Source organism: Trifolium pratense, linkage group LG1, assembly GCF_020283565.1.
Source record: "Trifolium pratense cultivar HEN17-A07 linkage group LG1, ARS_RC_1.1, whole genome shotgun sequence".
Classification (NCBI taxonomy): Eukaryota; Viridiplantae; Streptophyta; class Magnoliopsida; order Fabales; family Fabaceae; genus Trifolium; species Trifolium pratense.
Window position 1 is genome coordinate 27,386,020 of NC_060059.1, and position 24,318 is coordinate 27,410,337.

The 24,318-nt window shown below is 33.7% G+C and overlaps 3 protein-coding genes and 1 long non-coding RNA gene across 7 annotated transcripts; 2 read left to right on the forward strand and 2 right to left on the reverse strand.

Moving 5' to 3' along the window:
* Positions 1–996: 996 nt before the first annotated feature.
* On the reverse strand, positions 997–7,439 carry LOC123902536 (calcium-binding protein CBP-like). Its single transcript, XM_045952297.1, has 5 exons — positions 6,740–7,439; positions 2,906–2,952; positions 2,431–2,606; positions 1,911–1,929; positions 997–1,370 (listed from the first exon to the last, which is right to left on the reverse strand). The coding sequence occupies exons 1-5, from the start codon at positions 7,347–7,349 to the stop codon at positions 1,266–1,268; spliced, it is 957 nt and encodes a 318-aa protein (XP_045808253.1). The 5' UTR covers positions 7,350–7,439; the 3' UTR covers positions 997–1,265.
* LOC123902537 lies at positions 3,985–5,446 on the forward strand. The gene is made up of 2 exons (XM_045952298.1): positions 3,985–4,036; positions 4,102–5,446. Exon 2 carries the CDS (start codon positions 4,409–4,411, stop codon positions 5,114–5,116), a length of 708 nt encoding a protein of 235 aa, XP_045808254.1. The 5' UTR covers positions 3,985–4,036; positions 4,102–4,408; the 3' UTR covers positions 5,117–5,446.
* A 2,209-nt stretch (positions 7,440–9,648) lies between the features above and the next one.
* LOC123921959 (notchless protein homolog) lies at positions 9,649–15,799 on the reverse strand. The gene is made up of 13 exons (XM_045974712.1): positions 15,582–15,799; positions 15,423–15,504; positions 14,464–14,553; positions 14,108–14,233; positions 13,654–13,790; positions 12,659–12,855; positions 12,489–12,573; positions 12,022–12,132; positions 11,804–11,944; positions 10,480–10,619; positions 10,330–10,384; positions 10,141–10,197; positions 9,649–9,925 (listed from the first exon to the last, which is right to left on the reverse strand). The coding sequence occupies exons 1-13, from the start codon at positions 15,741–15,743 to the stop codon at positions 9,842–9,844; spliced, it is 1,467 nt and encodes a 488-aa protein (XP_045830668.1). The 5' UTR covers positions 15,744–15,799; the 3' UTR covers positions 9,649–9,841.
* Positions 15,800–17,826: 2,027 nt separating this feature from the next.
* Positions 17,827–20,808, forward strand: LOC123902710. Of its 4 annotated transcripts, none has more exons than XR_006807703.1 (3): positions 17,827–18,395; positions 18,798–20,395; positions 20,497–20,808. It is a non-coding gene; the product is annotated as an uncharacterized LOC123902710 (long non-coding RNA). The 4 variants fall into 4 exon arrangements; XR_006807705.1 differs by having other exon boundaries at positions 18,848–20,395; XR_006807706.1 differs by having other exon boundaries at positions 18,927–20,395; positions 20,497–20,746.
* The last annotated feature ends 3,510 nt before the right edge of the window (positions 20,809–24,318 follow it).

The window sequence follows — 24,318 nt, forward strand, 5'->3', positions numbered from 1 at the left end:
AACTTGTTTATTTGCATAAATTATTTTCATAAATTCTCAAATTCAAACGACCATAAAACTTTTTTTTTTGTCAAGTAGCCTAATAGCTAGAAAATCCACTTTAAAGATTAATAAGTGGAGTGTCTGGGGTTTGAGCTAAGCTCGCGGGGACACGGACGATAAAACTTCTAACGGTACAAAAATATTAACTCAGATCAAATACAACAACCCTAATTACTAATTAATCACAAATTAACTAACCTTACTATTTTTTATCGTTCAACAAATCTTTTCTTCATCTTCAACCTTGTGTCAAACTCTAAATCTCATGATCTTCTTCTACAAGTTAGTGTGTATTATTCATTACCATTTCTCCACATCTTTCACTTCTCTTACATCTTCGCAAGTGTTTCATTCTTTTTCAAACAGTTTTCAATAGGGAGATGGTTATAATGCAAGAAAATTGATTATGGAAAATAGTGGGTAGAGTTTATATATACCAATGTATCAATTAAGGGGAAAATGGGCCATACACACGTAGTGTGATACAAATTAGGCAAGATAATGAAATGATTAAGGGGAAAAATTAGGGTTGCTAGACTATCCAATGTTTGGTGATAATAATAACCTAAGGGAAGTAGATAAAATATTTAAGGACAAAACTTACGTGCATTTCCAAACATGCATTTCTTACTTTTCCACTCACAAAGAGGTGGTTATTTGTGTTTTTTCATTTTGAAAAAATAAAAGAAAATTATTTTTTAATAAAAAAAACTACCTCTTTATGAGAGGAAAAGTAAGAAATGCATGTATGAAAATGCATGTAAGTTTTGTCCAATATTTAATTTATCTATTTTATATTCGAATAATCCCTAAAAAATATTTTATTTATAAATATAATAACTCTAACTTCTCATCTCACATAACACTTTATAGTACGTAGTAAACCTGTAAATATTATACTTAGGAACAAACTTATTCGAAATAATTTAGAGTCATGCAAAGTATGGAGACGGGTTACCAAGGAAACTCAATTTCATGACTCCACTTCATAAGGTACCAAAAGAGATTTATCACCATAGCTGAAAACATAGTATTTTAGGATTTGTTTTTACTAGTAGCAAAATGCTAATGAAAAGCATATTAAAAGCGAAACAGGAGACGAGCTAACAAGAGCATATTCAAAGTAATTCATTCGACAGCGCGCACACATCTACCTCCAAACCAAAGTACTGCGCCAGGAAATTTACATAGTCATTTGACATGCACCATTACTATACTAACTCCTAAGCTATTAGGAATGGCAGGACAGTCAGCATAAACGCCTCATAGGAAAATGTTGCAGAGCCAGTATACCCAGTATCCTTCTCCTTGAATTTGTCAGTTAGCCCCTGCAACAAACAATCAAAAGTGAGATATTTTATCTTGCCACAAGGAACATATTTCATAAGATTGATTTCTAGTTGCCTAAAATAGAACAAAACTTATGGTTTACATACAGGAGATAAATCAGGTTGATTATGTTTCATATGTTTTTTTATAATAATATGACAGACTACAAAGAAACAACATTATGCAAATATTAAATTATAGGAAATCAGAAATGAAAATTAATTTCCTGTTATGTTTAGCTGCTAATGATAATGCTAATCAATCATGTTACGTATCCAATTATCCATAATACACCGTACATTATCAGCAATACACTAGTAGCAAACATTTAAAAGGTTGTGTATATCGTTATTGTTGTGTACATATGAGTGCAATTCTATCAGCAGTGTCTAATGTTATGTTATACTACCGAAGTCTTGATACATTCATTTCACTTATTTTTCTTTTAATACTCGGTCTCCAATAAGAATAGTAAGATGAAATTTTAACTGCAGAAACTGGTAATAAAATGATAAAAACAGTGTAGTTCAATAACTCACCTTCACAGTAAGACAGCACCTGCAATATCAAACAAAGAAAGAGAATCAATTTATCAATCCATTTGACCCCAAAACAGACAAGGATAAACATAAATCATAATTCTGGTATACAGATAAAATTCTAACTTCAACGAAGGTTTCTCCTCTTTTAAATAACGAAAATTGACATCAAATTGAAATTACAATACCTAAACAAAAAAAGTTAACAAATCAACATTGCAAATTCTTAAGGGGTTGGAAGTTCATGGGATAGTTCTTCTGTTTGTAGATTGGAAGGTTAAAAACATGGCTTTAGCTTCCGATTTGTTTTTTACATTAATTGCTACTTGATCCATTTTCATTGAAAATACGAGTGTCCAAGCCATTATAATTACAATTTTGTTCTCTCTTTTTAATCATAATAATACAGTAAAATAACATACTGCAGTTTGGGAAAAGAAGACACCAAGACAAAATATGTTTTAATAATGTAAATAATTTTGCATCCAATAAAAGAAAAAGAGTTGTAACAAAGCCTTACTCAATGAAATTGTCATATTCGATAGCCTTGTTTTTGCCACCAGTTTTGTCAAACTTGGAGACTAGCAAATCCAATACCACAGGAGAAACAGCATAACCCAAACTTAGCAGCGCATCTCGCAACTCATTTGAATCGATTTTTCCACTCCTGTCCTTATCAAATCTCTCAAATATTCCCTGCAACAACAGCCAGTAAGTGTAAGTTTGGCCAAGTATTTGATAAACATAATTTTTAAAGCTAAGTTTGAAGAGAAGTTATTATGTATTTTTCCCACCAGCAATTTCAACCCCATGCAAAAGTTAACACCATATTAATTTGATTCAAATTAACACCGTATTAGTTTTTATTAAAATCACATTTGACAAGAGGAAAATCAATTTTAACCCTCTTCATTGTGAACCAAACACACACTAAGTGAAGATTAAGATTTACTAGGGGAAAACTTAGAGAGAAGGATAAAAAACAGAGAAAATACCCTCCAGCTCTGAAGACTGTAAAATAGAGAAGTAAATTCCTTGGGTCCTGCATTACGATGTCCAAAATTAAAACAGTGAGGATGATGAAAAATTAGATGACAACCAATAATTGAATAGCACATTAGATTATGGGATGCAGAATAAATTGCTTAAAGAATAAAACTACAGTAGTTATCTATAGCAGATATGGCATCAATAATAAAGCATTTACCAATTAAACATTTCACATACATCTCAAGCACCAGATTAAAAAGCAAATAACATTGCCATCTTTGTGTACATTTTTTTAACTACTCTAAAGATATTTTTTGAAACTTCAAATCAAATCAAGGTTAAAGGCATAATTAACTTTGTCTAATAATAACCATACCTGTCTTTTATTAAAATCATGAAACAAAACATAGAATCAAATTCACCGTATAAAATAGCATGCTAATGAAATACTTTAACTTTGCTACTGTCATTCTGCCAAAAAAAAAGTCACTACTGTCAAAAAAAGAATATATTCAAGCAGTAGATAACTTTCAAAAGGGTGATTTTTTAGAATCGAATTTAACAAATGCTGGGTGATTTTTTACTAGTATCACTATAAAACAATCATTTTATATATTTTTTTGGAAATCGAGGGGCCTAAGCCCAAAAACAAAAGGAAACTACAAAGAGACAAAGCACGGGAAACAAATCCTGGAACAATCAGCAAGAAACACCAAGTCTAACTGAGCTGGAACATGCTCATATAAAATAAGTCCTCACGTGCTACTACTCACGATATTAGCCGGAGCTTCTGCGCAAGCAAGGCAGTAAACCCACATTCCGAGGTAAATGGGAGAGGTTACACACATAATCTGAGAAACCACCATGGAATGTATGGAAACAGGCATAAAGAGGGCAAGGAGTGGAGAGAAAGGTTAAGTCACTGATTACTCTGGCATAAACACCAAGCTTTGATGACGGCATATCGCCGTCAAGGTCTAATAATATTCCATTCCAGGACATATATAACCCAAAGTCAAATGTCATAGGGAACTACTTGATCCAGATATCCATTTGTCATATGATAGAGACCAAGTATGAGTGATTAGTGAGTGAGATAGGGAGCTGAGTTGGCTTGTAATAAAGAGTATAATGAGGTTTTATGAGTAATTAGTGAGTGAGATAGGGAGCTGAGTTGGCTTGTAATAAAGAGTATAATGAGGTTTTATGAATAATTAGTGAGTGAGATAGGGTGCTGAGTTGGCAAGTTTGTTATGCCTCTTAGTAGTATATATAGTGAGGTAAGGGGGGTGTGAGGCATCATGGAAGATTATTATTAGGACCATTATGGTTAGGCAAGGAAAGAGTCTTCTCTTTCTTTGAAGGAGCTTTGCTTTGTGGGCATTAGGATATTCATCCTCTTGCATTTATCTTTCATTTTTATATAATAATACACTGTTTTCATTATTCCTGCTTTTTAATCCTTTTCTTCAATATTTTATAAGTTGCGAAATTTTCGGTTTGCAACAATGGTCCGACCTACCGGATTCGACGTTGAGCCAGTGATATCGACAAAGGTGGTTCCCAGATTTGATGGAACGGAAGATGGTTATTGGTGGCTGATCCAGTTGGATCGGTATTTTGAGGCTAACACTTGGCTCGTGGAAGAAAGAAAAGTGGGATGGGTGACTGCCATGGCTTTCAGCGGAGATGCTTTCAGCTGGTGGTGCAATTGTAAGCAAGGTAACCAGAATATCACATGGGAGGCGTTTGAAAGGGCTCTCATTAAGAAATTTATTCCAGATATGTGGGAGATGCTTGAAACCGCAGAATGTGAGGAGCAAGAAAACCATGAATACGTTTTGAATGAGACAGGAGAGAACAAAGAAGAGTCGATGGAGGTTAGAAACAAGACAGATTCTGGACTGATGCAAAATTCATCGGAGCAGTCAGATCAGAAATTTCCGACGACCACAACGGAGATACCATCAGTCATGGAATTCAGTGCACAACAAAACTCAGAGTGTCACAAGGAACCGGTGACTGAATCATATGTGTTATTCGAAACAGAAACGTTGGAAAAGATGAAGATCAAGTGGTTGGAGGAAGCCACCACAACCGTGGAGGATCCAAACCTGGAGGAAGATATTTCACAAACAAGAGGGGATCAAATGATTGTTCTCGACCCAGAACCACCACCGGAGCCACCGGACAATGGTCATCGAGTGGTGTGGTAAGCATTAAACAACCAGAAACACTTGATGGTGAGTCAAGGAAAGCAATTGGGTTGTCGATGACGATCTCACTTCCTCCTTCGACAAAACTACCGTCTCTTCCAACAGTAGGAAAGAAAGTCGTACTGCTAATGAAGTCTGTTAATGAAGTCATGTGGAGAATGGCACAATTTGTATTTGATAGAGGCAAAGTTTTAATGGAAGCAAATCCCAACCTTGAGGACAAGGTTGTTTTGAAGGGGTGGGTATTGATAGAGACCAAGTATGAGTGATTAGTGAGTGAGATAGGGAGCTGAGTTGGCTTGTAATAAAGAGTATAATGAGGTTTTATGAGTAATTAGTGAGTGAGATAGGGAGCTGAGTTGGCTTGTAATAAAGAGTATAATGAGGTTTTATGAATAATTAGTGAGTGAGATAGGGTGATGAGTTGGCAAGTTTGTTATGCCTCTTAGTAGTATATATAGTGAGGTAAGGGGGGTGTGAGGCATCATGGAAGATTATTATTAGGACCATTATGGTTAGGCAAGGAAAGAGTCTTCTCTTTCTTTGAAGGAGCTTTGCTCTGTGGGCATTAGGATATTCATCCTCTTGCATATATCTTTCATTTTTATATAATAATACATTGTTTTCATTATTCCTGCTTTTTAATCCTTTTCTTCAATATTTTATAAGTTGCGAAATTTTCGGTTCGCAACATCATACATCTCATAATAATAACCAAAAATAATTCTTTTAGAACTTCCCCAAGAGAAATTACAATACTTAACTTCAATGATTATATAAGCATGTAAATTGACTATATATGTGTTGGGCAAAATCAACCATATAAGTGACATTAACACAATATTTTCACCCAAAACATTAAGACACTTGGTTTATCGTTACTCTCACTTATACATATAATGTGGGACATTAACTCACTTAGGGCTCATTTGGCCAGCTGTTTTTAGAGCTTATGCAAACAACTTATGCAATATAAATTAGATTTTATGATATTTTATAAGTTCACACTAGTGAAAATTATAATTTTATAAGCAGTATTTTATCATAAACTACCTCACCTCAACAATAAGTAAATTCCTCAATATATTTCAGATTTAAAATATCAAAACACAAGTTGGATTCAACTGGAAATGACAAGGCGAAATATACCAGCCATTCATTTTTTATAATATATTATGGCCCACAGGATTTGTTAGGCAAAAGTTAAACCCACAAAACGACACACAAGTCACCGCGTACGCAACTGAATAGTACTGTCACGCGTTTCTGATTCCCTTTTAGGATCAGGTCAACTAATCGCATTAACTCCTAATTAATTAATTAATCGTGTAGTATCAAGTTGTTAAATACGTACTCTTAAACATGAGTATAATTTAATTATTGTGATTAAAGAATGTACTAGTAAGTAGTAGAATTATTTTAGTTAAGAAAAATAAATACAATAGTTATTACACAAAACAACAAAAGCGTGTATGACCAGCAAAGGGCAAAACGGCCTTTCTGCATGCGCATTTTATCACCGTACGCCGGAAAACCTCATTTCCCCGAACAAGTTAGAAGAAAACCTAATTTTACCAAATCGAAATGGAAATGAAAAAGAAAGAGTTGAAGAAAGAGTTATACCTATCTTCTTGACATTGGTGTTGGTGAAGTGATACATGAGAAGATGAACAGTTCTCAAGCTAAAGCTCTGATTGTAAGAAGACAAAGCCCTCTGCAATTCCTTATCATCGATCAAACCGCTTCCGTCCTGATCAGCAACCTGAAAGCATGCAACGATGCTTGGATCGGTGCCAGGAGGGAATGTCGACGGCAGAAGTGATGCGAAAGGACTCGCGTAGGACGGCGGTGGGTATGCGGTAGCAGCACCGCTGCCCCCGCCGGAGTGAGAGTGGGAGTCTTCCTTTGGAGGTTTCTGGTAAGGAGCGGCATAAGGAGCGGAAGGTTGGCCGTAGGAGCCGGAGGGAGGTGCGCCATAGGACTGAGATGGAGGAGGAGCTCCGTAGGACTGAGATGGAGGAGGAGCTCCGTAGGACTGAGATGGAGGAGGTGCTCCGTAGGACTGAGATGGAGGAGGTGCTCCGTAGGACTGAGAGGTAGGGGGAGCTCCGTAGGATTGAGATGGAGGTGGATGTGAGCCGTGGGATTGAGATGGAGGTGGCGCACCGTAGGATTGAGATGGAGGTGGTGCGCCGTAACCGTAACTGGGAGGCTGATTTGGGTAACCGGACATGTTGAAAGGGTGATTTGGAGAAAGGAGTTAAAGAGTAGTCACAAAGAAGAGGTTTTTGCTGAGGTCTGAATTTATAGGAGTTAGGACTTAGGAGTACCGTACTAGCAAGCATCGACACCTCTGTGATTAGGCGTATCGCGATGTCCGACACGTGTTGGTGTCCGACACTCGTCCGACACGTGTTGGATAGCTCATATTTTTGTCGGAAAAAATTTAATTTTTTCTTTAGTTTGACACTCCTTTGATAGGTGTCTGACACATGTAAGACACTTGTATGACACGTGTCGGACAAGTGTGCCAAAAATAATTATTTTTTCTTTGCTTATATTCTTCTTATGCACATATCAGACATATCTACGAGAGTTAAATATGCGTAGAAACAACAATATTGATCAATGAGGGATTGAAGATATTACATTTTGATTACGATATTTTTAGTTTTTTCGATCGTAGATAGATAAATAAAGGTAAAATACTATCATATCTTGTTTTAAAATTTTTTTTTAAAAAAAAATAACTTGCTCAAATTAGATTTACATGTATATATTTTGATTATCAATTTATATGTTTTATAAATATGTAGCGGTATCGGTGTCCTATATTTTTACATTAACGGTGTCGCGGTGTCCGTGCTTCATAGGTATTACTCCCTCCGTACCACAATATATGTCACTTTGGGAAAAAAAATTGTATCACAATATATGTCGTTTTATATTACTAATAAAACATTTAATGTTATTTTTTCTATTATATCTTCAACTATTTATTATTCTCTATTCTTTCAATTCTTCAATTTATTTTTTTCATACCATAAATGAAGGACAATTTTGTAAATCAACTCATAACATCTCTTTTCCATACAATATTAATTATCTTTCTTAATATGTGTAAAAATGTCAAAACGACATATATTGTGGTACGGAGGGAGTATATTTTTTTTTTTTTTTTTGATAAGCTACGGAGGGAGTATATGCTTTTTCGGAAATTTTGAATTGGAAATTGGGTTTTTCTTTCTTGGAAAATCTGAATTACATATGCTGAGGTGGGATGGCGTGTTTTGTTTTTATTTTTTTCGTTTTTTTTTTGTGGAAAAAAACAATTAAAATATTGTTTTTGAATTTTTTCCTAAATTTAGATCTCTTCTAGTTTAATCAAAGTTTTGAGTTCGATCTTTAATTATGGCATACAACCGTGTTAAAATTTTTAGAGAGAGTTTACCATTCATTTGAGTCTCATAAAGCTCGATGAATTAGTCTCTGCAATTGCATACAATTTATACAAAAAAATATGCTATTTTTCTTAATTCTAATACCAAAAGCTCGATTGTATATTATTAACAAATTTAATGCAAAAACTATTTTTCTTAATTCTTGTGTGTTTTTAAAAGGGTCTTATATATTGGAACGAAGATAGTAGTTCTTTAAGATTAGTGGAATCCAAATTAGTCATAACTCACTAATTTGGATTTCTAAATGTTAAAATTTTTAGCAAGAGTTATGACTAATATATAAACAAAAAATGAGTAGTTTCAATGGGAACTGGATTTAATGTTGTAAACAAAGACATAGGGTTTTCACATTGTTATTCATTACAGGTGACCGATCAAAATTGCTACTACCTCCAACCAAAGAGGTACATTGCTACTACCTCCCCATAGTTCTGCAACGTAAGCACTACAAATGCCCAAATTCTTACCAAACCCACCCTTCCAAACAGTAACACCATTGTTGTCACGAATCACACCTCCACAGCCGGCTACACTCTCTTCCTTATACGCACCATCCATAGGAGGCTTCCAATAGATCATCACTTTCGTCTGTTCCACCTTATGCAACATCATCTGAAGCACCTCAACCTGGTTATATTGCTTCACCCAATCTGCAACAGCCATAACAGTATTCATCGGGCGCTGGAACTGTTCATGTTCTTCCTTATTTTGCCACAACCAAAGACAGTGACATGTCGTAGCACAATAATCCTTCCAAGCAATCCATTTCCCAAAACTATATAGATTTAAATCTATCCGCTGCTGCCAGTCACCTATAAAAAACGTGCTTCTCACACCTCCACAACATTTAACCACAATGGCATAACTAATGGGTAGTCTCGTGTTACATGTAATTCATTCTCGACAATGTCACAACAGAAGCGACACATAGTATGCCCTAATCCCATGCTATTCTTCCTTGAATTGGTTAACAAACGTACATGCATCATTAACCACACGAAGCATCCACAACTTGCCCTCCATGTTGCTAAAATCACTTAGTATCTTATACATATCAGACACCACAAAATATTGGTCACAAAAGATACATAAATTTATGAATTTTTAAGAGAATGAACAATATGGCTTTATTAATTCCATTGAAAAGAATAAAAATGCGTGTTAAAAATCAATCACTAGACGTATCGGTACCCAATTAAAATTCTATCGAGATAAAGTAATTAAAATGATATACTTAAAATACAATGATGATCCAAAAATAAGGCTAGCCCATCCACAACTTCAACACTTTATCCTTTCCACCAGAAGCCACCTTCTCTCCATCAGGGCTCCAATCAACAGCATAAACCTTTCCAGCAAGAAAATATATCAAGATTAGTGACTAGAAAGAAAAATATTATAAGGTTAATTTGTGAAAAATTACTTTAAAAAACAAACCACTTAGCAGCTTTTTCTTTACTTAAAAAGTTCTAAGAAACTAACAGATTATTTTATACAAGAATTACTTTAGGCTCATAATATTTATAAAATAACACTAGTTTTTTGGTATTTATATAAACATACTGCATCATAATGGCCTGGAAGATCTTGCTTTCTTTTGCGTGTCCGATTATCCCACACCTAGGTAACAAAATACAATGAAAGGTCAAAGATCTTGTTTGCTAATAAGAGTTTAAGGACAAACCAAGCTAAATGATGTTCAGTAATATTAATTTGTCTCCTTCATCGAAAGAAAAGGGATATCACGCTTACCTTCAATGTAGTATCTTCGCTTCCACTCAATAATAGTCTACTATCTGCAGACCAGCTGTAACGAAACACAATAAATCGAATCACAGTTCTAAATGGACTATATGTTTGGTGTTTAGATTGAGATAAGATGGAATCGTTTATTTTGCGTACCTGATCTGGTAAACATCTTTAACATGGCGGAAGGTAGCAACAAATTTTCCTGTAGTTCCATTCCATAACTTGACAGAATTATCAAAAGATGCACTTGCCACCCATTGCCCATCAGGTGAAAAAGACACATGGTTTATAGCCTGTAGGCAAAAAAGTACGACTTCTATCATTATCAAGCTTAAAAAATTCATTGTGCATTTAAACAAATTTGTAAATTAATAAATTGTGATTAGTCCTGTATAACTATAAAACAACCAACAATGAATTGGTCCAAGTCGTAAGGGTCTTAGTCCCCTTAAGCATGTGGTCAGGGGTTCGATTCCTAACTCATGCGTATGGAAAAAAAAATTGGCTCGGAGGGGAGAACGCACCTTGTGTGCTCCACAGGTTCCCCGAAGGAGATTAGTCATCGCTAACGGCGGTGAAAAATTTGTACCAATATCATGGTAACCCAAAAAAAAACTATAAAAACAATTTCAACTAATGGGAGTAGAAAGAGGGAGAAAGAAAATGTCCAACTCCATATGCTTAGTTCATGAGTGAAGGACATGATTTGCACGATAAGAATATGGTGGACAAGTTGTCACAACTCAGAATAGTCCACTAGTTGTTCAGTAACAACCTGTAAGGCTGTAGCTATTTTGGGAGAGACTGGATCGAGATCATTTCTGAGGTAGGTTCTGCAAAGATATATACTATGCTTATGTGTTGGATCTAACAACCAAGGTTTGTTTTCTTGACATCCAAGACACTAAATTTGTACACAAGATCCTGAAGTTGATCTTTTGTTAACAAGATCAGCCCCCCAATATGCATCATTGAAGGCTTGTATGGTGAAAGATGGTCCAGGAGTGGCTGGTCCCGAGCTCGGAAAACTAGATTGAATTTCTCAACAATATGATCTGAATCAGTGAGGATCCTCGGAGGAATTTGTCAACGTGAAACAAAACCGGGAAGGCCATTCACAATGCAGAAAGTTGTGATAACTGAAGAAAGGGGATATGAATTACACATAATTCTAGCCTCTTCAGCTGAGTTAGAGAGATGTATTTACTCCTTTTTCTCTATCCCTGGATTTCTGACTTGTGGTTTCAAATTGAATAAAAAACTGATTGGTATAAAAAATTTCTACATTGGTCTTTTGTAAAGTACAAAGAAACCTTACTACAGCAGAGAAAGCTATTCCAAAACTTACTTTACTACTCAAATACTAATAGTCTAATACAAACCGAGTCTCATTGCAATTTGAAGAAAATATATTTTTGATCGATTTCATGAATATATATTTTAAACTTCTAAAGAAAAAAAATGGAAAAAACTGTACCTGCTGATGACCTGTCATGTGTGCTTCATAACCATTATTGTTGGAGAGAGGTTCCCAAAGGTACATGGTACAATCATCAGATCCAGAGACCAATCTCTCAGGAGCACTGCCTCTCATTTTGGTGTACCGCTCAAGAGCCACCTACAGCACGGAAAGAAATTTTGTAGAGAAATGAAATTTTTAAAGGGCTAATTTCTATTCAACAAATTAACAGTTACCTTCTTCATTTCCTCCGGGGATGAAAATTGTTTTCCAGTATGATCGAAAGCTCCAGTACGAAGAACATACTCAGTGCTCAATGCTAAAGAATTAACCCAATTTGGATGCGTCTAAAATAAATAACAAAATATAAATAAAATGTATGAAAACTTAAGCAAGTAAACTAATGGCACACTAAAACAAAAATATGTTGAATATCATCAGGAACATAACATAAAACAGAAAATACAAAACATCAAAAGCATATCACGCCAGAAAAAAAAACTCGCCATCAGATTCATGCATATGATTTTTTTTTTGTTATTTCTAAAGCTTCTTACTTGTCTTAACATGGATGAACATACAACTAAAGTATTACTAAAAAATTATTTTCATATTTTGTAAGTGTAGAAGTTGTATACACTATCATCTGCATGCTACTTATGCACATAAATACTATATAACCGCATTGTAGAACAATATGAACCTGACGGGATGAGGCTTCCTTTCCCTTCAGTGTACAAATTAACTTCCCCGTACTTTCCCAAACTTTTACAGTGCCATCTTGTGAGCTGTAAAAATTAAAAATGAGTAAGACACAAGGTTGACTATAAACTTTGGAGCAAGTTGAATAATTATAGAGGGAGATAATAATACCCTGTATAAATCACACCATCTCCTCCCCACTTTACACATGTTACTGACTGCGCATGGCCAATGAGACATATACATTTCTTTAAAGATATGTCCCATATGCGAGCAACATTATCTTTGCTGCCACATACAAAGCGACGGCAAGGAGCATTAAGGTGGACAGGTTCCCAAGAGATACTAGTAATCCATTTCTTCAGGTCCTACATTTAGAATATTCAAATTTAGTTTCCAAGAAACGTTATAGCAGTACAGTAATATCTCCATAGCAGTTGTATTTACTTAGGAAACACAAAATAATGTATGATTAAGACTTGTGTACTTTTTATGACTAAAACATAAAGAATAACACAACAGACAACGTCTTATCAACAGTTTGTGCATCATGTTTAACCGCAGCTTTATACATTAACCTATGACATCTTGAGGAACGGTGTTATGTCGCTCTAAATTAGTAAAGAGAAACAAACAAATCATATATATGGAAAAACTGTTGTGATAATCACAAACAAGTTTATACATAAGCAAGTAGTGTGTCTGACAGACTAGTAGTAAGAATCATAGAGAAAGGATCCATTTGTTTCACGAAACAAAAGTGAAAATTATCTATCCATACATCACCAGGAAACTCAAATGCATAGCTGCATTCCCATTTTTGTGTGCATCTCAGTGAAAACTAATGTCCAATTGTCGATTGAAAATTTGAAGTGATTGTCAAGAGCAGAAAACATAGATGACTGAGTTATTCAAAACAAGGAAAGAAAAGAAGAATTCAAGGTCTAAATATGTCCAAATTGGTTGAATGAATATTCTCACTTAAAAGGATTGTTAACAATAGTTACCATGTAGGAAACATGTAGAGTTACAATATCCCACAAACATGTAGAACTCAAAGGATTGCTAATAGTGCATTATAATTCAAAATAGATGGCTTTGGTGGCAGGGGAAGAGAAAAAAGTGAAAAAAAATTTGTAATAGTAATCGAATGTTAAAGACTTTACCGAACGTGGATTGCCTAAGCTGACTAAGGACTTTCCAGTCTGTGGATCCCAGCAAATAAGTTCTCCGGCCCTGCTCCCACTTGCAAGATACTTGCCATCCGGTGACCATGCAATAGAAAGGACCCAATCCTTGTGACCTGCATAAATTGTAAACAGCTACCAATAGTTATACGGCGCACATTCTCATTAAAGATGAAAATGAGTGCAGATGATCGACTAAGTATTTGAATTATCGTAACATATAAGAAAAGGAACAAACAACTACATGAAATAACTTTAGCCTATAGAATCCACAAGTTTTTTTATCCAACAGTGCAATTGCAAACACAATCCAAACTCTATTTGAGGAGGATACTTAAACATCAGTTGTTTTGTTTTTAAGTTTGAAATAAACGCAAAGAAAAGTATGATTGGCAGCAGATACCAAGAATATGTTATAATTAAGTTCCAAAACCTTTGCATGTATACAATGGTGTCTGAGTGGTAATGTCCCAAAAACGAACTGTTGTATCGCCAGAACCACTTGCTAGCTGTTTCCCATCAGGACTGAAGGCAACGGTTAGTACAGCTTCCTTATGACCTACAATTTTTTCCAACAACATGAATCACAGAGGAAATATATAAAACATTTACAACAATACAAACATCATTCAATAGACAAACCATATTGCTGTTCTACACAACTTAGAATCATTACACATGATTCTTTTTTTTTGTATAAAATTTTTCACAGACTGAAAACAGTAGTACCTAGATATGGATGGGTGTGAAAATAAAACCAATATCATACATATACTTCATCCATCATACCGGAAATAGTTGCTGAACAGCGATGGACAGGACGAACCCGGAAAATAGCTTGAGGTTGGCAAACTATATGCAAGGCCTTCTCCACTGAGACTGCAATATAATGCCAAAAAGATATACATATACATACATTAGTAAAAATTCAAACAAACCAATGAGTATAAAATGATTAAGCACTTAAGTATGCTATTGCGCACCAAGTGCATTTACTGGATTAGCTTAAATATTAGGGAAATTTTGTTTTTGTTTAATCAAAACCTATGAAGTGCAGACACCTGATACGTCACATACACATCGACGCTGCTGATATAAAAAATATAGGACACTGACACCACTACATATCTATTAATTTATATATAAAATTTCTAAATTAGAATCAAAATATATGCATGTGCATTTAAATCAAGCAATTTCTTTTATTAAAAAAAGTTCTAAAACATGATTCAATAGAATTTGAGCTTTATTTATCAATCTACTATCGAAAAAGCTAAAAAAGTTGCAATCAAACTTAGTAATATCTTTAACCCCACATTGATCAACATTATTTCCACGCATCTTTAACAATTTTTTGGGACACTTGCCTGAAACATATTGTAAGAGTGTCATATTATTGTCAGACACCGCCCTAAAGGTGTCTGTCTAATTATTATTTTTTTTTGAAATCAGCATAATTTTATTAAAACTAGGTGTTCAAGCACAAGGAATGCTAAAAACACCTCAATAGAGATACAAAATAGAGGCTATATGCAGCCAAAGCAACAGGCACAACAAACTGCCCCTAAAATTAAAATAGTCACAACATATTATGAGATAAGAATAAAGCTAAACGAAAAAAAAATATAGCTGCAGCAGAAACTAAAAACCATTCCAGCCGAATCACATGGCCATACATACAACAAGAATAGGGCAAGATTCAGTTATAAAACAAGATAATTGAAACAGAGAAGAGAATAATTACTAACATTTGTTTTTGTTCAAGTATGTTGCAAGTGGCACAAGGAGTTCCTGGTCTGATATGTAGAAAGAATAGGGCAATTTCTCCTCCTAAAATCAATGAAAGAGATATAGATTGAAAAAATTCAATAAAAATAGGAGAGTTGATCGTGTTAATGTTACATTACATTGTTAAGAAGCTTATTGACAATCTGTTCAAGGTGTTGAGGAGCAGTGGTTTGAGGTAGGTATATTGGTGCTCCCAAAGGACTACCGTCTGGGTTGATCAAAAGGCACATGACATTGTTCATCGCCTCACTCTTCTCCACGGCCGCCGGCACCGCCGTCATTTTATATTTTGCACCGGCCGTAATCCTATATTTTACCCTGGGTGTATTTTGAAGAGTGCACTGGATATGCACAGACAGAGCAATATATTATTTAGAGTTTAATTGTTGTGTACCGTCGGTGTAAATTTTTTTTACTCATGCATCCAATAACACGTTGCCACATCATTTAATGAATGTGACACATCATGCGTTTTTAATTACCATACATGATGTGTCAATATATTATTGGACGCATGTGCAAAATAAATTTACACTGACGGTGCATATAAATTAAATTCTATTATTTATACAGCCAACCAATCAAAACTTGCCACATCATAAATTAAATTATATTAAAAAAAACTATTATTTAAATCTGCACATCATCCCTCGTTCTTGGAATGGGAAATTTTTAAAACTAAATAGCAATACGGTGATACGGGAAATTTTTAAAAACTAAAAGATAAAATAAGGATTAAGGATTTGGCGATACGGGAAATTAAATTTAAGATATCAATTTACGATATGGCGATACGGGAAATTTTTAAAAACTCCCGATACGTTATTTAAAAATTAAATTTAAAATTCAATATATAAATGCACAATATATAAACTTAACTAAAATCGATAATAATAAAAATTAACATTTAAATTACTCAAAATAAAAAAGCAAGTGACAATTACATATAAATTTAAGTACTACGGGGTTGGGATGGGTAACTCAATTGATTAAGCTAGTTGAGCTAAGTGTTAAGGAGTTGGAGGTCTAGAGTTCAAGTCATGACAATGAGAAAAACTAATAAAGACATAGTTGGGAACATCATACTCTAACATTCGGTACATAAGAGAAAATACGAATTGTATCAGTCTCATCTCAAACATTTTCATCATCAAAAAACATTAACTGGGAAGTATCCGACAAGTATCGGTTATATTTTATTTTAAAAAATAATATTAATTGCTGATACTTCTCCGATACGATATTTCTCCGATACGTGTATCGGAAAGTATCGGACGAGTATCGGTATCGAGTACGTATCGAATATGATATTTTGCCATTTTTGGAATATCGGGGCTTCATATCTAATTAATTAAATTATTTAAAAAAATTAAAATATGACATGTCAAATTTTAATTGGACGAGTGTGTAATCATACATTACTCTGTCCGTGCATATTCTTTACTCTCTATTTTGAAACTGTTTTTTTTATTTTATTAAATATGGTAGGGAGTCAATGTAATGAAAGTTTACACAGACATTCAATGAGAAATCATCACTCTTCCACGTCATATAAGTAATTTCAAAATAATCATACATGACTGAATGATTTAGCGAAAAGATAAAATATTATTAGTTGTTTGTGTAACATTCTTTTACTTTGTCTGTTTATATCCTTTAATCTCTTTTATTAATTAGTATTATCAGAAAAATTGTATAGTCAATAATTTTTTTTTGGTACAATTCAATTTTTTTAAGAGGTGTAATCAATATTTTTTGCATATTTGGTCAGCACAGCAATCAACCTTATCATTGAAAGCCAACTCTTCCATTGCCGAATTTCTCATCCTTAAAGCTTTCAATGTTCGAATTAAAAATGTTTATCATCTAAACATTAAAGAAGTTTTGTGGCAGCCTCCTATTCTTAATTGGGTCAAATGTAATATAGATGGCTCCTCCCTTGGCAATCCTAGTCAATCTTCTTATAGAGGACTGTTTAGGAATTGCAAGGTATTTCTAATTCCTTAGTTGCTGAGATTAATGGCGCTTTGTTTGCAATTGAATTGGCTTTCCAAAAGGGTTGGCTTAACCTTTGGCTTGAATCAGATCCAATGTTGGTTGTCACAATTTTTAAAAATTCTCAGATAATCCCTTGTCAACTCAAGAATAGATGGCAGAACTGTCTCCACCTCATCGCAAATATGAATTTTGTTATCTCGCATATTTACAGGGAAGGTAATACCTGTGCAGAAAAGTTAGCAAACATTGGTCTCTCTTTAGCTTCTCATACCTGGGTAGAAATAGACTAGGCTCTCCTTTCTATAGATTTTCTTAACTTTCCTAGAGGGTTTGGTGTTGTACCCCCTCTCTTTTGTATGTCACTACTACAATTTTGGCCTACAATAGCACTAATTTAATAGCACTTTTTCTGAAGTGCTATTAAAAATCTCAATCTGACGCCTATAATAGCACTTTTTGTCGGAAGTGCTATAATATAGTGGAAATAAATTTTAAGCGGGGCCTTTAATAGCGCTTTCCTTGCGAGCGCTATAAAATATATGTCCCTTTGATAGCACTTTTCATGAAACGCTATTATAGGTCTTTCCGGAAAAGAAAAAAAACACTAAAATATTTCGCTGAAAATCTCATAAGGTTTCATTCCACTTTTTCTCGGTCCGCCGTTTCACTCTTCCTCACTCTCCAATCTCCATATCCGTCATTCTTCATGGAACTCTCAATCATCACTCTCCATCGTTCCTCACTCTCCATCATTAACTCATCAATTGAACCCTAAAACCTTCTTCTCTCCATCATTCCCCAAAACTTGTTAAACCCTAAATCCCAAATTGAACCCAAAAATTGAAGGATTGAAGGCTAGAAGGAGTTTTCTGTTTGCATTTAAACGAGTTTAGTAGAATCACTGTTTCTGATCTCATTCCACGAACCCTAATCAGGTATGCTCATTCTCGATTATTGAATTTTCTGTTTGCGTTTGATCTTTTTGTCTAAGTTCAAATTTTGATACATAAAAAAAAGTTCTAATTGTGAGAGATTATTATGTATATAGTTAACGTGTATATCCACTTATTCTTTAAATGTATGTCTATTGTTGCCCTTACTTTTAATTACACATGTTTTATCAAATTTTTGAATTGTTAGAGATAGAATCGACATATCCAATTCAATCCACTACTTCCCTATTTTGTTTAGAACAAACTTACATTTATGCAAGGCAAGTAATGATATGGTTTTTAATAATCAAATGGAGTCAGTCAAAGAAATAATTTAGAAAGTAATGGTTTTAGCTTGGCGATGGTACTTGGAAAGTAAAGGTTGTCTTTTGTATAAATGGTTAGGTGATGTGCTATTTTCTGGACTGGTTTGGATTTATGTTGTGTGCTTTCAGGTTTCGCTCTGATGTTCTGCCTCTGCTGTTCTGGTTTTATTTTCCTAGTGTAGGTGATATGTTTGCCTCTGTTGTCCAGGTTATTTTTCTGGTTCAGATGTTACCGGACGAGTTTTTAATTGGTAAACTATTGAATTGTCTATTGATTTTAAAGGTTTTGATTGGATTATGTAGTAAGAAATAGCTTAATTAAGAACCTTCCATGTGACTGTTTCTGCATGTTGTTTTTCTTTTTGATGAACTAGTGTTTCTGCATGTTATAGACTTATAGTTTTCTTGTTAATTGTTAAACATGTAATAAATAGATTGATATATAGAACCTGATGCTTGAGTTTGGTTGCAGTTGCATAGAGCTCGTGTAACAGCCTCTTTGACAGACCTGAATGGTTGTGTTGTGTCTATCTCTGTATTTCTGGTGAGCAGCATCACTCCCTCTTTCTTACTCATCATCTTTATTTATGTTGCTTTCACTCTCCAAGACAGAGAAGAATGAGATGGGTTTGTTATACCGACTTATACGACGATACACTACTGCATCACCACCGTCTTTTTATACCGACTTATTTTCCCTTTTTTTATTTTTCTGTTGTTGATTCCTTGGATTTTTCTGTTGTTTTATGATCTTTAAATTCCTTGTCAATTTGGATTGTATCAAATGTAATATTTTCTGTGTGAATATTTGATGATGATGAAGAATTTTTTGAATTAAGTAGGGAAAACTTAATTAAGTTTAGAATTAATTTTCGGATTGTATCACATACCCTTTTTGAAACTTAATTCTAAACTTAAGAGCTAGTTATATCAAATAAATGTCCTAAACTATACATTATCATCATGTGAGGGATTGATTGAATTTTTCCCCTGTTGAAATAGAAATCATAGGGTCACAAAATGAAAATACTATTTATGTATAGGAATCTTTGGTGGATTTTTCTTTCATAAGTCTTGACTTGGCTTATGGTTATGTTGGATTGAATTGGAAGGATCATGTTGTTATTGATAAGAGGTATTTTCGTCCAACTGAAGTTGATAATCTGAAAGGTTGGTCCTCGAATTATTGTTTGGAAACCTAATGTTAGTTTTGAAGAGCTTGTAGAATGATGGGTGATAATGATGTTGAAATGGCTAAGAAGGAGAAAGTTCTTGTTGATGCCTGGTTATATTGATGCTCAACAACAACCTTGATTTTCTGATTATGATGGTTATATTGGACTCTTTTCCTCTTGGCCCAAACTATCCTCAGTTGCTGCATGTGTATCAGATTGATTCATCATAGTTGAGGGAGTTTAATTAGATTTATTTATCTCAGTTGATTGCAGTATACATTATTATGGTTTTGGAGTTTTTATTTATTCTGCATTTGGTACTAGAGCCAAACTTGTTGGATCCAAATCATACACTAACCTTTACCTATTTCAAAGATGTTTCTTTTCAACTATTTTGAGTTTTGACTTGACTTTGTGATTTGAAACTTGAAGGCACAAAAAGCAAAGCTATAGTGATGCACCAAGAGTGAGGTGCATTTTGAACTTGAGAGGAGTTGTCATGGTAAGAATAGTGAGATTTTGCTTTATATTTATACCTTTCAGTCTGTTTTTGTTTCACATAGTTGCTACTCTTAATTCCTCTCATATTGTTTAATTTTTTAGGGACTTCTTGGTATAATATGAGAATGGTGCTGGCTTGCGAGCAATCCTAAGGCGTTCAAGTGGATTATTAATTGTTTGTTGCGTGCAATCCTAAGGCGTACAAGTTGATTATTAATTGTTTGCCGCATAAATTCTTGTTCTGCATAGGAACATTAAGTGTAGGGATAGGTGAGTGATTATGGTTGAGGAGGTATTGCACCTTTGTAGTAGACATAAGTTAGTTTTGGTGGGTGAGACTTATGAATTGAATATCTACATGTATATACAATTGTATTGTATATTATTCATGTTAGTTTTTAATGAAACTATTTTTTAAATTTCAATTTAAGCTCCAGGTTACGTATAGAAAAACAAAAAAGAGGCTCCATGTTGTATATATTTTTTTTCTTAAAAAAAGATCTACAATAGCGTTTTTTTTATAAAGTGCTATTAAAATATATAGAAAAAATAAACAGACATACTATAGCGCTTTAGTGTATAAGCGCTATTAAAGATCGGACATACAATAGCACTTTTAAAAGTGCTATAATAGGCATAGACTTTTAATAGCACCAGCTTCTATAGCACTTTAAAGTGCTATTAAAGCCCAAAAAAAGTGCTATAGTATCCCTTTTCTGTAGTAGTGTGTTGATCTTATCTTTTCCTTTCCTTTATTAATACTAGCGGGCCAGGCAGGCGCGTGCCTGTGTCTAACTTATGTACCCAAAAAAAAAGATACGCCTTATGTTATGGTGAGTTTGTTAATAAAAGATTTTTGTTGCTACTAAAAAAAAGCAAGGGTAATATTGGTATTATGAAAATTCTACCCCAAAACTCATGTATTCTTTTTATATATTATAGTATATAATAGATATAGATGAAAAAACCATAAAAAAAAAAGAGAGGAAGTTAAGGGCAATTATGGAATAATTAAAAAACCATAAAGGAAGTTAAGGGCAAAATGGACCAAAAAAAATCCAGCCAAAACTCCCTTATCCCCTTTATATATTGTTATAGATATCGAGGGGTCCCTGAAAATATAGCTGGAAATGCTATTTCAATAGCGGCATCCAAAATGCCTATTTGAACTCAATTCATTCTTTCAGAATAATAATCATTTAGAACGAAAGAGATCTTTAGTATGAAAAAAATGGCAATTGTCGGTTTCTTTTTTTTTTTGAACACATAATATTTTTTTTTTATTTCAACTTTTTGACCGAAAGATAAAAAAAATGATATGATTCAACCTCAAACTTATCTATAACAATATATAAAAAGGATAGGTGAGTTTGGGATGGACTTTTCAATATACCTATTTTACCCTTGACTTAATTTCACAACTTCCATTAACTAATCAATTTAAAAAATAAATTCAAATCATAAACATGTGAATAAGTGGCAAATGGGTTGTGTTGAAATAACCTTCACTCTTTTCATTATTTTCATTCTTGAAAACTCATAGTTCAGTTACAGGGAAGAAGACTCAATATATATTGGTCTTCTTTTCAATGCTAGTGAGACTGCCACATCACCTAATTGTAACAAACTCTGTGACACGTCATCACTAATTGAACTAACTCCTAACAAACTAATTACACGTCAGCATAGATTCATAGTTTGACTAGCTAATTACACATTTGGATGCAATATTACATAAGTGCTTATATACACTAATAGGTTGCCTATATATGAATGATTACCAACTTAATACTACATGATCTATACTATATAAAAAGAGAATACAAATATTTTTGGTGTCAATTTTTCATAATACCAACAATATTCTTATTTTTTTAGCAATAAAAATCTTTTATTAACAAATTCATCACAGCATAAAACATTTTTTTGGACATAAGTTAGACACAGGCAGGCGCGGAACGCGCCTGTCTGGCCCGCTAGTTTAAATATAGTCGATAATTCTAGGGGGCTTGCTTTTTTGGAATGTTTCCTCTATTTTATTAAAAAAAATACTTTAAAAATGTTAATTTAGTTAATTGAGCAGATAAAAAATAAATTAACATGGAGAATTCCATTTTTCCCTTACTTTTGATATTTGGTCATACATAAAAAATGAAGGTAACAACAAATACGATTACTAATAAAATAAAGAAGGATTAAGAAATGAAAATAATATCGACAAAGATTAAAAATTGCATACACAATATAAACTTTGAAAGATAAAGAAAGATTAATTTTGGCATATAAAAATTAATTTAATAATAACATATAATTAATTTAATAATAATAATATATAAATTTAAAAATAATTTTGATGAAAGAGGATAGAATATAGTGTGGACACTTTATTATAGTCTATGGTAGACCTTTGTAATCTAAAGGTGAAAATTTATTTCCCACCATGAGAGACATACATGCATTTCTCATGCTAGACTTGGCCTGCTCACATATATTGTCCTTATTTTTAGCATCATTTGCACAATATTCTGCATCTTTGGTGTTTGTAGGAGGTATTTGCAAATCACCAATGCCTCTTCTTAGACCATCAGCTCTAAAAATTGATTCATATATATCATTACATTTAATAAGTGCTGCCTATTGATGAAATGGATCACGAGGATTAAGCTCTTCAAGAAGTTTATGGATTTTGTTTTTAGTTCAATTGTTTTTTTCATCATTATATGAAACATGATTATTGCCAAACCATTGACAGTTCCATCAGAGCTACTTAGTGTATATCATGACCATGAGAGTGATAAACGAGTACGTACTATTGATTTTATGGCTTAATGTGTGGTTTAAAGGACGGAATTGCAGATATATATTTTTTGAGCAGTGCTATATCTCCCGAATACTTTTGTCCCGAATTTCGTGAAAAAAAAAAAAAAAAAAAAAAAACGCTACTATATTTATTAAAAATCAAAAGAGGACTGCCAATTAACTCCCGAACGAATGATCAACAACACACCATCATCTTTCATGGCAACCAATTAAAAGAAAGAAAAAAAAAAAAAAAAAAAACACCATCATCTCTTCCATGGCAACCAATTTCTCAATCATCTCCGCGGATACCCTAAAATAAAGAGATGAACTAAAATCGTTATCAAAATCTTCACTTTTGAAAACTCATGTTGGAATTTCATCTCCCAACAACCATCATCATACAATATATGGTGCTTTCAAATAAGAACAAAAAAATCCAATTGAGTAAAATTGTGAAACAGACCTTGGCAAGATAATAGAAAAAGACTTAGGTATATGAGTTTGAGAGAAAAATAAATGGAAGAGAGAGGGGTTGAACCAACAAAGAAGTTTGGGAGAAGAACCTTAGCAAATAAGGTTGTTGTTTAGGTTGGAGATGAAAGGATGAGAGAGAAGAGAGAACTGGATTTTTATTATTTTTTTAAAGAGAAATTAATTAATTTAAAGTAAATAATGCAAGTGGGGTGCCACTGCCAACACATTCGGGAGATGTTCGGGATGTTATTTTCGCACTAACAAGCATTTCCCATATTTTTTTGCATCAGCCAAACCGACGCTATGATTTACAAGTAAATACCAAGCTTTTTGCTTAAGCTGATGCTAGAGTGAGCGGCTGTCAAATGGAGTCTAAAGACGACAATTAACAAACCCAAACCACACTTATAGCGTCACCAAAATACCGAAGTTACAAGGCGTCCGCCATATACGTATCATTCTAGTTTCAGATTAGTGTCTCCTAAATCATACGCTACAGAGTCCGCTAGACGGAACTGTGAGAAATACTTCTCTAAGCACAAGCTCAAATATTTGTTGTTAGGCACACTCACAGGATATAAAGAAAAACAAAGTAAAAATGGTTAAAGTAATATATTTGATGTGATAATTTTATTTTTCTTTTAATTT